The sequence below is a fragment of the Oryzias latipes genome, chromosome 21, assembly GCF_002234675.1.
Source record: "Oryzias latipes chromosome 21, ASM223467v1".
Taxonomy (NCBI): domain Eukaryota; kingdom Metazoa; phylum Chordata; class Actinopteri; order Beloniformes; family Adrianichthyidae; genus Oryzias; species Oryzias latipes.
This window is the reverse complement of record NC_019879.2, coordinates 2,450,072-2,461,163: the sequence shown is the minus strand read 5'-3', so window position 1 is coordinate 2,461,163 and position 11,092 is coordinate 2,450,072. Positions and strand designations below refer to the sequence as shown.

Here is an 11,092-nt window from a genome sequence, read left to right as displayed (position 1 = left end):
GTGTGGTAGATCTACACCTTGGGTCTTGTCTGGTGTGGTAGATCTGAGCCTCTATGGCTCTGCTGCTCAGAGCTTTTTCCTGAGCTGTCAGGATGAGTGCTTCAGTGCTGTCCTGTAGGCCAGCCCTTTCTAGCCATTGGGAGGACTTCTTGATGTCAGCCACTTCAGTTATTGTCCGGTGGTACATCCCATGCAGGGGTTTGTCCTCCCATGAGGATCTGTCCTCCAGCACTGTATCCTCTGCTCTTCATTGCCTGAGACATTCACTGAGCACACTGTCAGTTGGGGCCTTGAGCTTGATGTACTCATGCATCTTGGATGTTTCATCCTGGATAGTGGCTTCTACGCTCACTAGTCTTCGGTCTTCTTCCTTGCAGCTAGCATACAGTCTCAGGGTGCTGGATTTGGGATGGAACCCTCCATGCATGGTGAGGAGCTTTCATGTTTTAACATCCGTGGTCTGTATCTCTTCCTTTGGCCATCTTATTATTCCTGCAGGGTATCTGATAAATGGCAGTGCGTAGCTGTTTATTGCCTGGGTCTTATTTTTGCCATTGTGCTGGCTTCTAAGTAAGACCTATAGAGGTTCAGATCTAGAGGTGCCTGAAACAATCCAGCACATAACTGCAGGGTGTAAGATGCTGGCAGGTAAAGCATACATGGAGCGCCACAATCTAGTGGCTGGAATAATATACAGGAACATGTGTGCAGAATATGAACTGGAAACCCCAAGGTCAAAATGGGAAACAGCCCCGAAGGTGGTAGAGAATGAGAGGGCAAAGATCCAGTGGGACTTCCAGATCCAGACTGATAGAATGGTAATGGCGAACCAACCAGACATTGTAGTGGTGGATAAAGAACAGAGCTAAGCCCTTGGGGTGGACGCGGCAGTGCCAAGCGATGGGAACATCAGGAAGAAGGAGCATGAGAAACTGGAGAAATACCAGGGACTCAGAGAAGAACTGGAGAAAGCACGGAAAGTGAAGGTGACAGTGGTGCCTGTGGTAATTGGAGCACTGGGGGCAGTAACCCCCAAGCTGGAGGAGTGGCTACAACAGACACCTGGAAACACCTCAGACCTCTCAGTCTAGAAAAGTGCAGTGCTAGGAACAGCTAGAATACTGCGCAGAACCCTCAAGCTCCCAGGCCTATATATATATATATATATATATATATATATACACATATACATACAGTGATCCCTCGCTATCATGCGGTTTACTTTTCATGGTTTCGCTATTTCACGGATTTGCATTGCGCATGGTGTTCTGCATTCTGATTGGCTCAAAAGTCACTTCGCTTCTTCTCTATCTGTGCATCAATAAAATTGCAGTATAATATGTACATGTACGTAAAACAGCTTGCCAAATTTACATTACGTACGTGCAAATACTGTTGCAATTTGGAGTTTCTCCAAAACCCATAATGTCGAAAAAACTCTGTGGACCAGCAAAAGCACCTGCGGCACCGCGGGCTGCAAAAGAAGAAAACACTACAGAGCGGAGTCAGGATGTAGCGGCTCAGTCTGAAGAGCAGTGAAATACACCTGAGTCACTATTTTGTCCCACTGTACTTTGTATTTTTTTCAAAATCATTTTAAATTTTCTCCCATTTAATCCAATTACTCGGGTCGCGGTGGGCAGTGCTAATCTCTGCAATTTGAACCCTTCTGTTCACATCGATGATTAAAATTATTATTTGACAGTACAGTACAGAAGTTATTTGTTGAAAAAAGTTTCTAAAGTACTTTTATTTGTGATACAAATGCTTGAGCCTGTAAAATGTTTTTTTCTTTCTTTTCAATGTATAATAGAGTATTCAATTGTATAATAATTGTTAAAAAAAAGGTTTCTACTTCACGGATTTTGTCCATGATGGGTTCTTTTTGAAACATAACCCCCGCGAAAAACGCGGATATACTGTATATATATATATTGATATATATATATATATATATATATATATAGACATATATATATAGATATGTCTATATATATATGAGCTCACATGTCAAAAAAGCTACTACATGTATTAAACAGTATTTTATTCTGAAAATAAATAAATAAATATATAAATATATATATATATATATATATATATATATATATATATATATATATATATATATATATATATATATAGCTCACACCCCAAAAAAGTGTGAGCACCTCTGATCTATCTATTTAATTTGAAAAGAAAAAACGGCCAACAATATCTGGAAACTCAGTGAGGAGTTTTAGGCTTCATGAAGTAGCAGGGTGTCACCCCTCCTCCACCGCTCAATTAATGGGCCCATCAGAATCAGCCAATCACAGCGCTTTGCCAGAGAGCAGTGAGGGCAAAAGTCCACACCTGCAGGGAGCTGCTTTGTGACAAGATGGAGCGTTTTCAAAAGGGGATCAAGAAGTTGCAGACTCAGCATGGAGAGTGTGAAATAAGGCATGAAAAGGCACAGGTAAGAAAACAATTTATTTAATGTTTTTTGTATTTTTAAATAGTTTGTTTTTGTCAATTTATATTTTATTTTTAAGTGAAACCCAACAAGCTATGATTGAAAACCAGGGCATGCAGATTATTAAATCTTTTAAACAGCTCATTTATGTTAAAAATTTGACTCTTTAAGCTAAGAATCTTTATTTTGTTTTTTATTCTCCCACTGAGAGTTTTATAACTCACAAAAATGCTCAAACAAGCTCATCCAGTGGGGGAGGAGAAGTAAGTCTGCACGGCAACAGCTAAGAGCCAGGTGCATGGGAGAAGGGGGGGGGGGTGCTCAATCATCTTTCTTGAGTTTTAGTCATGAATTTAAGTTGTTCTATTTGATTTATTTCAGCAGGAGCTTTTACATGGAGCTTCTAAGTAGCCTAATATGTTTCTTATTGAGCATAAATAATAGGTTTGTAAGTTACATGTTGTTACCATATTAGAGTTATTTTGGTTATCTCTTAATAGTTTAATAAATCTGTTTTTAACCACACCTGACATGACACTAAATTAAGAGGCCTTATGGGTTTTATCAATTTTCTAAAATGCACAGGTCAGATGATTAACGATGATTAAATCTATTATCAAAACTGTTTATATTTAGATTAGGTTTAAAGAACACACTCTTATCGTATGTTGAACCAGCAGTTTCTGTTTAGAAGAAAAGTTCTTAATTGGGAGAAATGCATTATAACAACTGCCAATAAATGGACTGCTGTAGGATATTTTTTGACACAATTTTATTTTTAAAGGAACTTGAATGTGCTCCTGTCAGATTAAAATATATCAAAATTGATATATATTCTATTGAAAAATATTATATTCTGATAGTTTAATTACTGTGAACATTGAAAATTCATTCATTTTTATATATTTAATAATTTTTTTTAGATTTTTCAGACCCATGGTTTAGCTGTTGTAGATTTGACTCCCATAATTTATGTACAATGAATGTTAATTTATATCTTTATTTCAAATAGGCCTAATTATTTGATGGCGACATGACCTATGATTTGGCGGCCATTTTGTGCCAAAATCTGCCATTTTGAGATTTTTGCGTTTTACACAATATGGAAAAATTAACTTATTTTCAAGTGATTGTTTTTTTTAGGAAATTTGACTCGCAACTCCCTAGCGTAAGTCTACAATCACCTCTGGAGTTTCGTCAACCTTTGACCCCTGGAAAAGGTCGCCATCTTGAATTTTCCATAAAAAACACCTTTACCACCGGATTCAAACATAAACTTGTCGTTGGAATTTTCATCGATCATCTTGAAACCTTTTCAATGGCATGCTGTTGGAATTAGAAGTTGTAGTTTTTGAACGGCGTGCACGTGGTGAGCTAGCAAAGTGGCGCACTTTTATAACTCTTATGTTGCTCAATGGAATACTGTGAAAATTTGAATGCATGCATTCATGCCTGAAACTGAATACATTGAAAAACACTGGGTATGGACATATAAGGAATCTGGGCGTGTCTAGCACAAAACCACTGTTGCTAAGGACAACAAAAAGTTTACTTTTACCGATTCGTCTGAAACTAACGTCGATCTGTTCATCATCCCGAGGCGACCAAAACACAAAATGGTTGCTATGGAGATAGAATCAACAGATAAGCAGTCATTTTGAAAAAAGTGGGTTTTTTACCATCTTATGACGTATAGCGATCGCTATGCTAGCACTTGTAGCCACATCAGACTTGTTAGCATAAAGAGCATTTTAGGTAATATATTTTTCTGAGAGAGTTGATGCTGATCATAATGCTAGCACTTTAGCCAAAATAGCATAGCTAGCATACTTAGCATCATTAGCATTTTGAGCAATGTGTTTTTCTGAGAGAGTTGATGACGCTGATTGCTACGCTAGCACTTTTAGCTACGCTAGCACTTTTAGCTACATTAGCATAGATAGCATAGTTAGAATAATTAGAGTAAGCAGTTTTGACTAGACTTGATCAAATGTGGCAAGTGAGGGCGGTGAGGGCAGCAGTGGTGCGAAGAGTTGGGCGCGGAAGGCGGGTTGCATCTGCGGGCCATACAACGCCGCTTATGGCTTTAATTTTACCTGATGTCACTTTATTTTATATTAGTTTTACTGAATTTGCAGCAGTTTTTTAGCAGATGAAAAATATTTTTTGTGTATGTACATTTTTATGTTATTTGTTTAGTTGTCAACCTAATGAAGCTTTGATATCCTCTGAATTCATATGGCCCACAGGTCCACCTTTATGTACTGCTATTGACTTTGTTTTCATGTGTTAAATATACCAAATATAAACCTCAGGAGGGGAGTAGAGTGGTGAACTGAAAGAAGTTCATCACTTCATGAAGTTCATGGTTTAAGTGTATTTTTTTATTTGCAGCCTATATTAATTCAGGCTGCCAATAACAATTTGATTTAGCCTTTTTTTTCTCTGTCCTGCAGTTGGAGGCTGCTATGGCAGATCTTGATCGAACTGAATGCCATACAGCAGCTGAAGAATGCATGTCATCAGGTAAGACTGATGTTTGGATTTTTTTGTTTGCTTTTTACATTTACTTCCTTCTGTAGATTTGATGCAGATAACCACTGGTCATCATGTAATGATACAGCAGCATTAAAGGGCCTAAAAGTGGGTCTGTGTTAGACTACAAAGGGGGGGTGCTGGCAGCGAAGATTCTGCCTAGAAGGGGCTGTTCTCACTGGTCTATGTCAGTTCGCTAGAACGCGCTTATTTACGTGGGTTAGGAGGGGCTGATTGTCAGAGTTCAGGTTTTTAGAGGAATACTCGGGAATGTGTGAATGGATCAAAATACCATTTTGGGTTTTTTTTTATAGTGAGGAATTAACATTTTAAAACACAAATGCTCTAAAAATAGATTTTGCATGGTTTAGGCCTTTAAAATATTACAAAGATTTGAACTAAAACAAGATTTATATCTCATCAGGTCATAATGTATTAACGTATTAATTACATCTCTCTCAGATGGAAACAGGCAAGCCTCAAGCTCTGGTGAAAAAAAGAAAAAGGATGAACTCAAACATCATGGTGGCGATGATTATGGCGATGATGGTGCATTAAGCTTGTAAAACCTCAGTTATTAACTGTAGTGTAAGACCTGTATTAATTACATCTCTCTTAGATGGAAACAGGCAAGCCTCAAGCTCTGGTGAAAAAAAGAAAAAGGATGCACTCAAACATCATGGTGGCGATGATGATGGGGATGATGATGGCGATGATGGTACATTAAGCTTGTAAAACCTCAGTTATTAACTGTAGTGTAAGACCTGTATTAATTACATCTCTCTTAGATGGAGACGAGCAGGCCTCAAGCTCTGGTGGAAGAAAGAAAAAAGGAGACACCAAAAGGGACACACCGAAACAGAGTGTAGGCGATGATGATAACGTTGACGATGATGGTGCGTTAAGCTTTGAAAACCTCAGTTATTAACTGTAGTTTAAGACCTGTATTAATTACATCTCTCTTAGATGGAGACGGGCAGGTCTCAAGCTCTGGTGGACAAAAGAAAAAAGGAGACACCAAAATGGAAGCACCGAAACATCATGGTGGCGATGACGATGATGACGATGATGGTGCGTTAAGCTTTGAAAACCTCAGTTATTAACTGTAGTTTAAGACCTGTATTAATTACATCTCTCTTAGATGGAGACGGGCAGGTCTCAAGCTCTGGTGGACAAAAGAAAAAAGGAGACACCAAAATGGAAGCACCGAAACATCATGGTGACGATGACGACGTTGACGATGATGGTGCGTTAAGCTTTGAAAACCTCAGTTATTAACTGTAGTTTAAGACCTGTATTAATTACATCTCTCTTAGATGGAGACGGGCAGGCCTTAAGCTCTGGTGGACGAAAGAAGAAAGGAGACACCATAATGGAAGCACCGATACATCGTGGTGGCGATGATGATGACGACGTTGATGACGATGGTGGTGCGTTAAGCCTTGAAAACCTCAGTTATTAACTGTAGTGTAAGACCTGTATTAATTACATCTCTCTTAGATGGAGACGGGCAGGCCTCAAGCTCTGGTGGACGAAAGAAGAAAGGAGACACCATAATGGAAGCACCGAAATATCGTGGTGGCGATGATGATGACGACGTTGATGACGATGATGGTGCGTTAAGCTTTGAAAACCTCAGTTATTAACTGTAGAGTAAGACCTGTATTAATTACATCTCTCTTAGATGGAGACGGGCAGGCCTCAAGCTCTGGTGGACGAAAGAAAAAAGGAGACACCAAAATGGAAGCACCGAAACATCGTGGTGGCGATGATGATGACGACGTTGATGATGATGATGGTGTGTTAAGCTTTGAAAACCTCAGTTATTAACTGTAGTTTAAGACCTGTATTAATTACATCTCTCTCAGATGGAGGCGGGCAGGTCTCAAGCTATGGTGGACAAAAGAAAAAAAAGTTGATTTCAAAGAAAAGAGGTAAGATTGGAGATCTTAACTCTTAAAAAAGATCTTCGGAGGAGAGACACGGGTGGGCAAAAATCAAGGCAACGATCGGGCAGCTGGCAGGCAAACAGAGGCAGGGTCAGGTTACAAAAGATGAGTTCCAGTATGTCTATATAAACATATTTCTAATTGCTGTGAAAAGGACAAGTTTAAGAGAACATTTCATCTAAAAATGTACATTTAAAGTTTAAATTAAAGTATTTTCAAATCCTGCAACAGACTGGCGACCTGTCCAGGGCATCCCCTGCTTTCGCCCAAGTGGCCGGGATGGGCTCCGGCAGCCCTGTGACCCCGAAAGGGAATAAAGGGTATAGAAAATGAATGGAAATGAATTCTCAAATTTTAGTGTTTTACATTAAAATGTAAAATGCATAACAACATTGGTTTTATAACTTTAAAAAGTCACGCTAAAACAAAAATTTATTATATACATTTGAATGTAAACTTCTGTGCATCAGATCACACCCACGTGAAGTAAAGCACTTCTCCTCCGTGGCACAGCGGGACGTGGAACACCCTCGCGGCGAAGAGATGCAGAGCTCTCACTTAACTAATGAAGGAGGAAGAACATACTCCTGGTATTAAGGCACAGAGAGACAGATTGACACTCCTAATGTGCGTTATAAAGTACAGTACGGTACAGTCTATTTTTGATGAGTAAGGATCGGTGACGGACAATCTTCCGCAGTGGGTTGGGGTGGTTTCCTGTATTTGCAGATTCTGTGGATTCTTGGGTGTCTCCAGTCCCTTACTCCCATGAATATGGAGGGAATACTGTACTGATCTTTAATTATTTCCAGTATTCCCCCCATATTCGCTGGGGTTAGGGACCATAGGGACCAGACACACCCGTGAATACGGAGAACCACCCCCCAACCCCACCCCCTGCTGCGGCCGAAGAATGCCCGTCACCGATCCTTCCACATCAAGAAACCTTCTGAAACATGTTTAATGCTTTGTGAAACATTCATTAAAGAACATTGGAATATTGCTGAACATAAAGAGTTTTTTTATTTTATTCACAGAAATAGACCGTAGTGTAATTTATAACACACATTAGGACTGTCTCTCTGTCATTCTGTGCCTTAAAACCAGGAGCCGTGTTTCCTCTTTCATCAGTTAAGTGCGAGAGGTCCTGCAGATTTAAGCGTTGGCCATGGCGCGTCAGTCTGACAGCAGCGTGTTTCTGAGCGTGGCTTCCTCCAGAAGAGGGTTCATCCACCATTTATTCATCCAGATGATAATTATTCTCCATGATTTTCTTCCTCAGCTATCAGAATATTTTCTGGCCGCTTCTGAGTCAGCTGATGCCATTTCACCATGCAGGGTCACAAACTTCGGCTATAGTGACTTAGGAACCATTGGAACTAGTTGGTGCTCGCTATTAAGTATTTTTTAGCAGTCAGAGGGGAAGCCGGAGGGCCGGAGTGCTCCTCATCTCCGTCCCCATTCCACAGAAATTCCCTCGGTACCTTCCTTGGACACAACAGTCTCACACAAGCGTCTTAAATGGTCTGATATTTTTTGTGAACTTGCTAATACGTGAAACTGCGAACACTGAAACGCAAATATGCGGTGGAACAATGCATTGTGGTGTGCTGCCTGCCCGAAAAGCTTCTATTTCTGAAGAAAGGGAGAGCTGCTTAGCCAGGCTGCGATCACACCTTATTCTAAATGTGTGTTTAAATGTGCTCAAAGCATGTGGTGAAGGTATTTTAAGAGTATTTTTAAAAAATGTTTTCTATATAATGTCACTACTTTACAGATTTTTCACCTAATGCGAGAAGTCCAGGAGCATAACTACCACCGTAGACAGTGTTACAAACAGGCAGGCAGTCCGCTGAATCCAAAGGGATTATTACCTGGAAGTTTTTACAACAGTCAAGCACAGCTATAAATCCATGAAGCTAAGTCAGCGTCAGGCAGGCAGAAGTCAAACACAAGGATTGGAATTTCCAAGATCAAACGTCGGGTATAACAATTCAGGCATAGGTAATTGTCAACGACGGTCAGTTGAGTGACATTGGGGACTGTGTGCTGGGGGGGCTCGAAGATCTAGTGCGTTAGTAAAGCGGCGATGATTCCCACCGGTGCCCGGAGAGAAAGCAGAGCTCTAAGTCCTTACAGACAGGGGTTTAACTGTATTCAGATAAGAATAAAGGTCAGGAAGAAGTGGAACGTGGAGAAGACAAGAACCTTGACAAGGAAACAAGGAGATGCAAAGAAAGAGGAAGCTTAAGTAAAATAAATGTCTGAGTCTGGCTTTTTACAGAAAAGAAGATGAAATCTGCAGAAGGTTGGGCTAAGACTCAAGCATTGGTTGTGTTTTATTTTTAGTTTTTGAAGAAAATGTTATGAACATATTTGGTCACCTACTGTAGTCATGTATTTACCCAAGCTACTTTGAGAATAACAGAGATTTGAGAAAAATAGAACATGTGACTTTTCAAACTATAAATTTGTTTACAAACTTTGCAAGATTTTTTCTTCAATTCTTTTGCTTTCTTTTTTATTTGTAGAATTGCCAAGAGCAATCATTAAGAAGCCATGGAGCCAAGAAGAGAGAACTGCAGTCACACAAAAGATGGCCGGCTTTATTGGACTTAGAAGGGTACCAGGAAAAACTGACTGCAGCATTTGCATCGAGGAGTCTCCTGAACTAAAAAACAGGTCATGGAAAGATATAAGATACTTCGTCTACAATGAAATCATTAAAGTGAAAAAGAAAAATATGATTTAGGATTATTTATCCTGTTTTGCTCTTTTAATTTAATGTTACTTAATTTTATGCACAATTTCTATTATTTTTAAGTGCAATATATTTATGTTTCTGGATTTATTTTTTGTTAAAAGATTTCTGTTTTTCTAAAAGATTTATATTTTTCTAAAAGATTTCTGTTTTTCTAAAGGTTTTATATTTTTCCAAAAGATTTAAGTCTTTCTAAAAGATTTCTGTTTTTCTAAAAGATTTATATTTTTCTAAAAGATTTCTGTTTTTCTAAAGGTTTTATATTTTTCCCAAAAGTTTAAGCCTTTCTAAAAGACTTCAGTTTTTTTTAAAGATTTCAATTTTTCTAAAAGATTTCTGTTTTTCTGAAGGATTTCTGTTTTTCTAAAAGATTTATATTTTTCCAAAAGATTTAAGTCTTTCTAAAAGATTTCTGTTTTTCTGAAAGATTAATGTTTTTCCAAAAGAATTCTTTTTTTCTAAAAGATTTCAATTTTTCTAAAAGATTTCTGTTTTTCTAAAAGATTTAAATTTTCTAAAAGATTTCTGTTTTTCTGAAGGATTTCTGTTTTTCTAAAAGATTTATATTTTTCCAAAAGATTTAAGTCTTTCTAAAAGATTTCTGTTTTTCTGAAAGATTAATGTTTTTCGAAAAGAATTCTTTTTTTCTTAAAGATTTAAATTTTTCTAAAAGATTTCTGTTTTTCTAAAAGATTTAAATTTTCTAAAAGATTTCTGTTTTTCTAAAAGATTTATATTTTTCCAAAAGATTTAAGTCTTTCTAAAAGATTTCAGTTTTTCTGAAAGATTAATGTTTTTCCAAAAGAATTCTTTTTTTCTAAAAGATTTAAATTTTTCTAAAAGATTTCTGTTTTTCTAAAAGATTTAAATTTTTCTTAAAGATTTCTGTTTTTCTAAGAGATTTATATTTTTCTAAAAGATTTCTGTTTTTCTAAAAGATTTATATCTTTCTAAAAGATTTTTGTTTTTCTGAAAGATTTCTGTTTTTCTAAAAGATTTCTGTTTTTCTAAAAGATTTCTGTTTTTCCAAAAGATTTCTGTTTTTCTAAAAGATTTATGCTTTTTTAAAGGATTTATGTTTTTTTACTATGAGCAGATTTGCTGTTAAAAGGTGTTCAATAAAGAAAAAGCCTGAAAATACTGTAATTGAATTTTATTTTTCTTTGAAAGCATGCATAGTCCGTTTTACAATCAATTGTTGCAAAATCAATTACTTAAAACAAATGTAGAATTGATTATAAAGAATTTTTGTACCATAGCTCTCTCCTGGAATTAAGTTTTAACATCAATATTTCATCCACAGGAAAACTAAAAACCTGGAGTGTGTTTTCCATGCTGGTCCTCACTTACACAGTTTAAAACTTTTATCAAAAACTTAATGTTACCCAGAATCTA

General features: G+C 37.4%; 1 protein-coding gene across 5 annotated transcripts; it reads left to right on the top strand.

Annotated features, from left to right (window-relative positions):
* The first annotated feature begins 2,157 nt into the window (after window positions 1–2,157).
* LOC110015455 (sarcoplasmic reticulum histidine-rich calcium-binding protein-like) lies at window positions 2,158–9,777 on the top strand. Of its 5 annotated transcripts, XM_023951107.1 has the most exons (12): window positions 2,158–2,455; window positions 4,909–4,978; window positions 5,450–5,536; window positions 5,607–5,705; window positions 5,776–5,883; window positions 5,954–6,058; window positions 6,129–6,233; window positions 6,304–6,417; window positions 6,488–6,601; window positions 6,672–6,785; window positions 6,856–6,921; window positions 9,468–9,777. In XM_023951107.1, the coding sequence occupies exons 1-12, from the start codon at window positions 2,378–2,380 to the stop codon at window positions 9,686–9,688; spliced, it is 1,281 nt and encodes a 426-aa protein (XP_023806875.1). In that variant the 5' UTR covers window positions 2,158–2,377; the 3' UTR covers window positions 9,689–9,777. The 5 variants fall into 5 exon arrangements, with proteins under 5 accessions (XP_023806875.1, XP_023806876.1, XP_023806878.1 ...); XM_023951108.1 differs by lacking the exon at window positions 5,607–5,705; XM_023951110.1 differs by lacking the exon at window positions 5,776–5,883.
* Window positions 9,778–11,092: the final 1,315 nt, after the last annotated feature.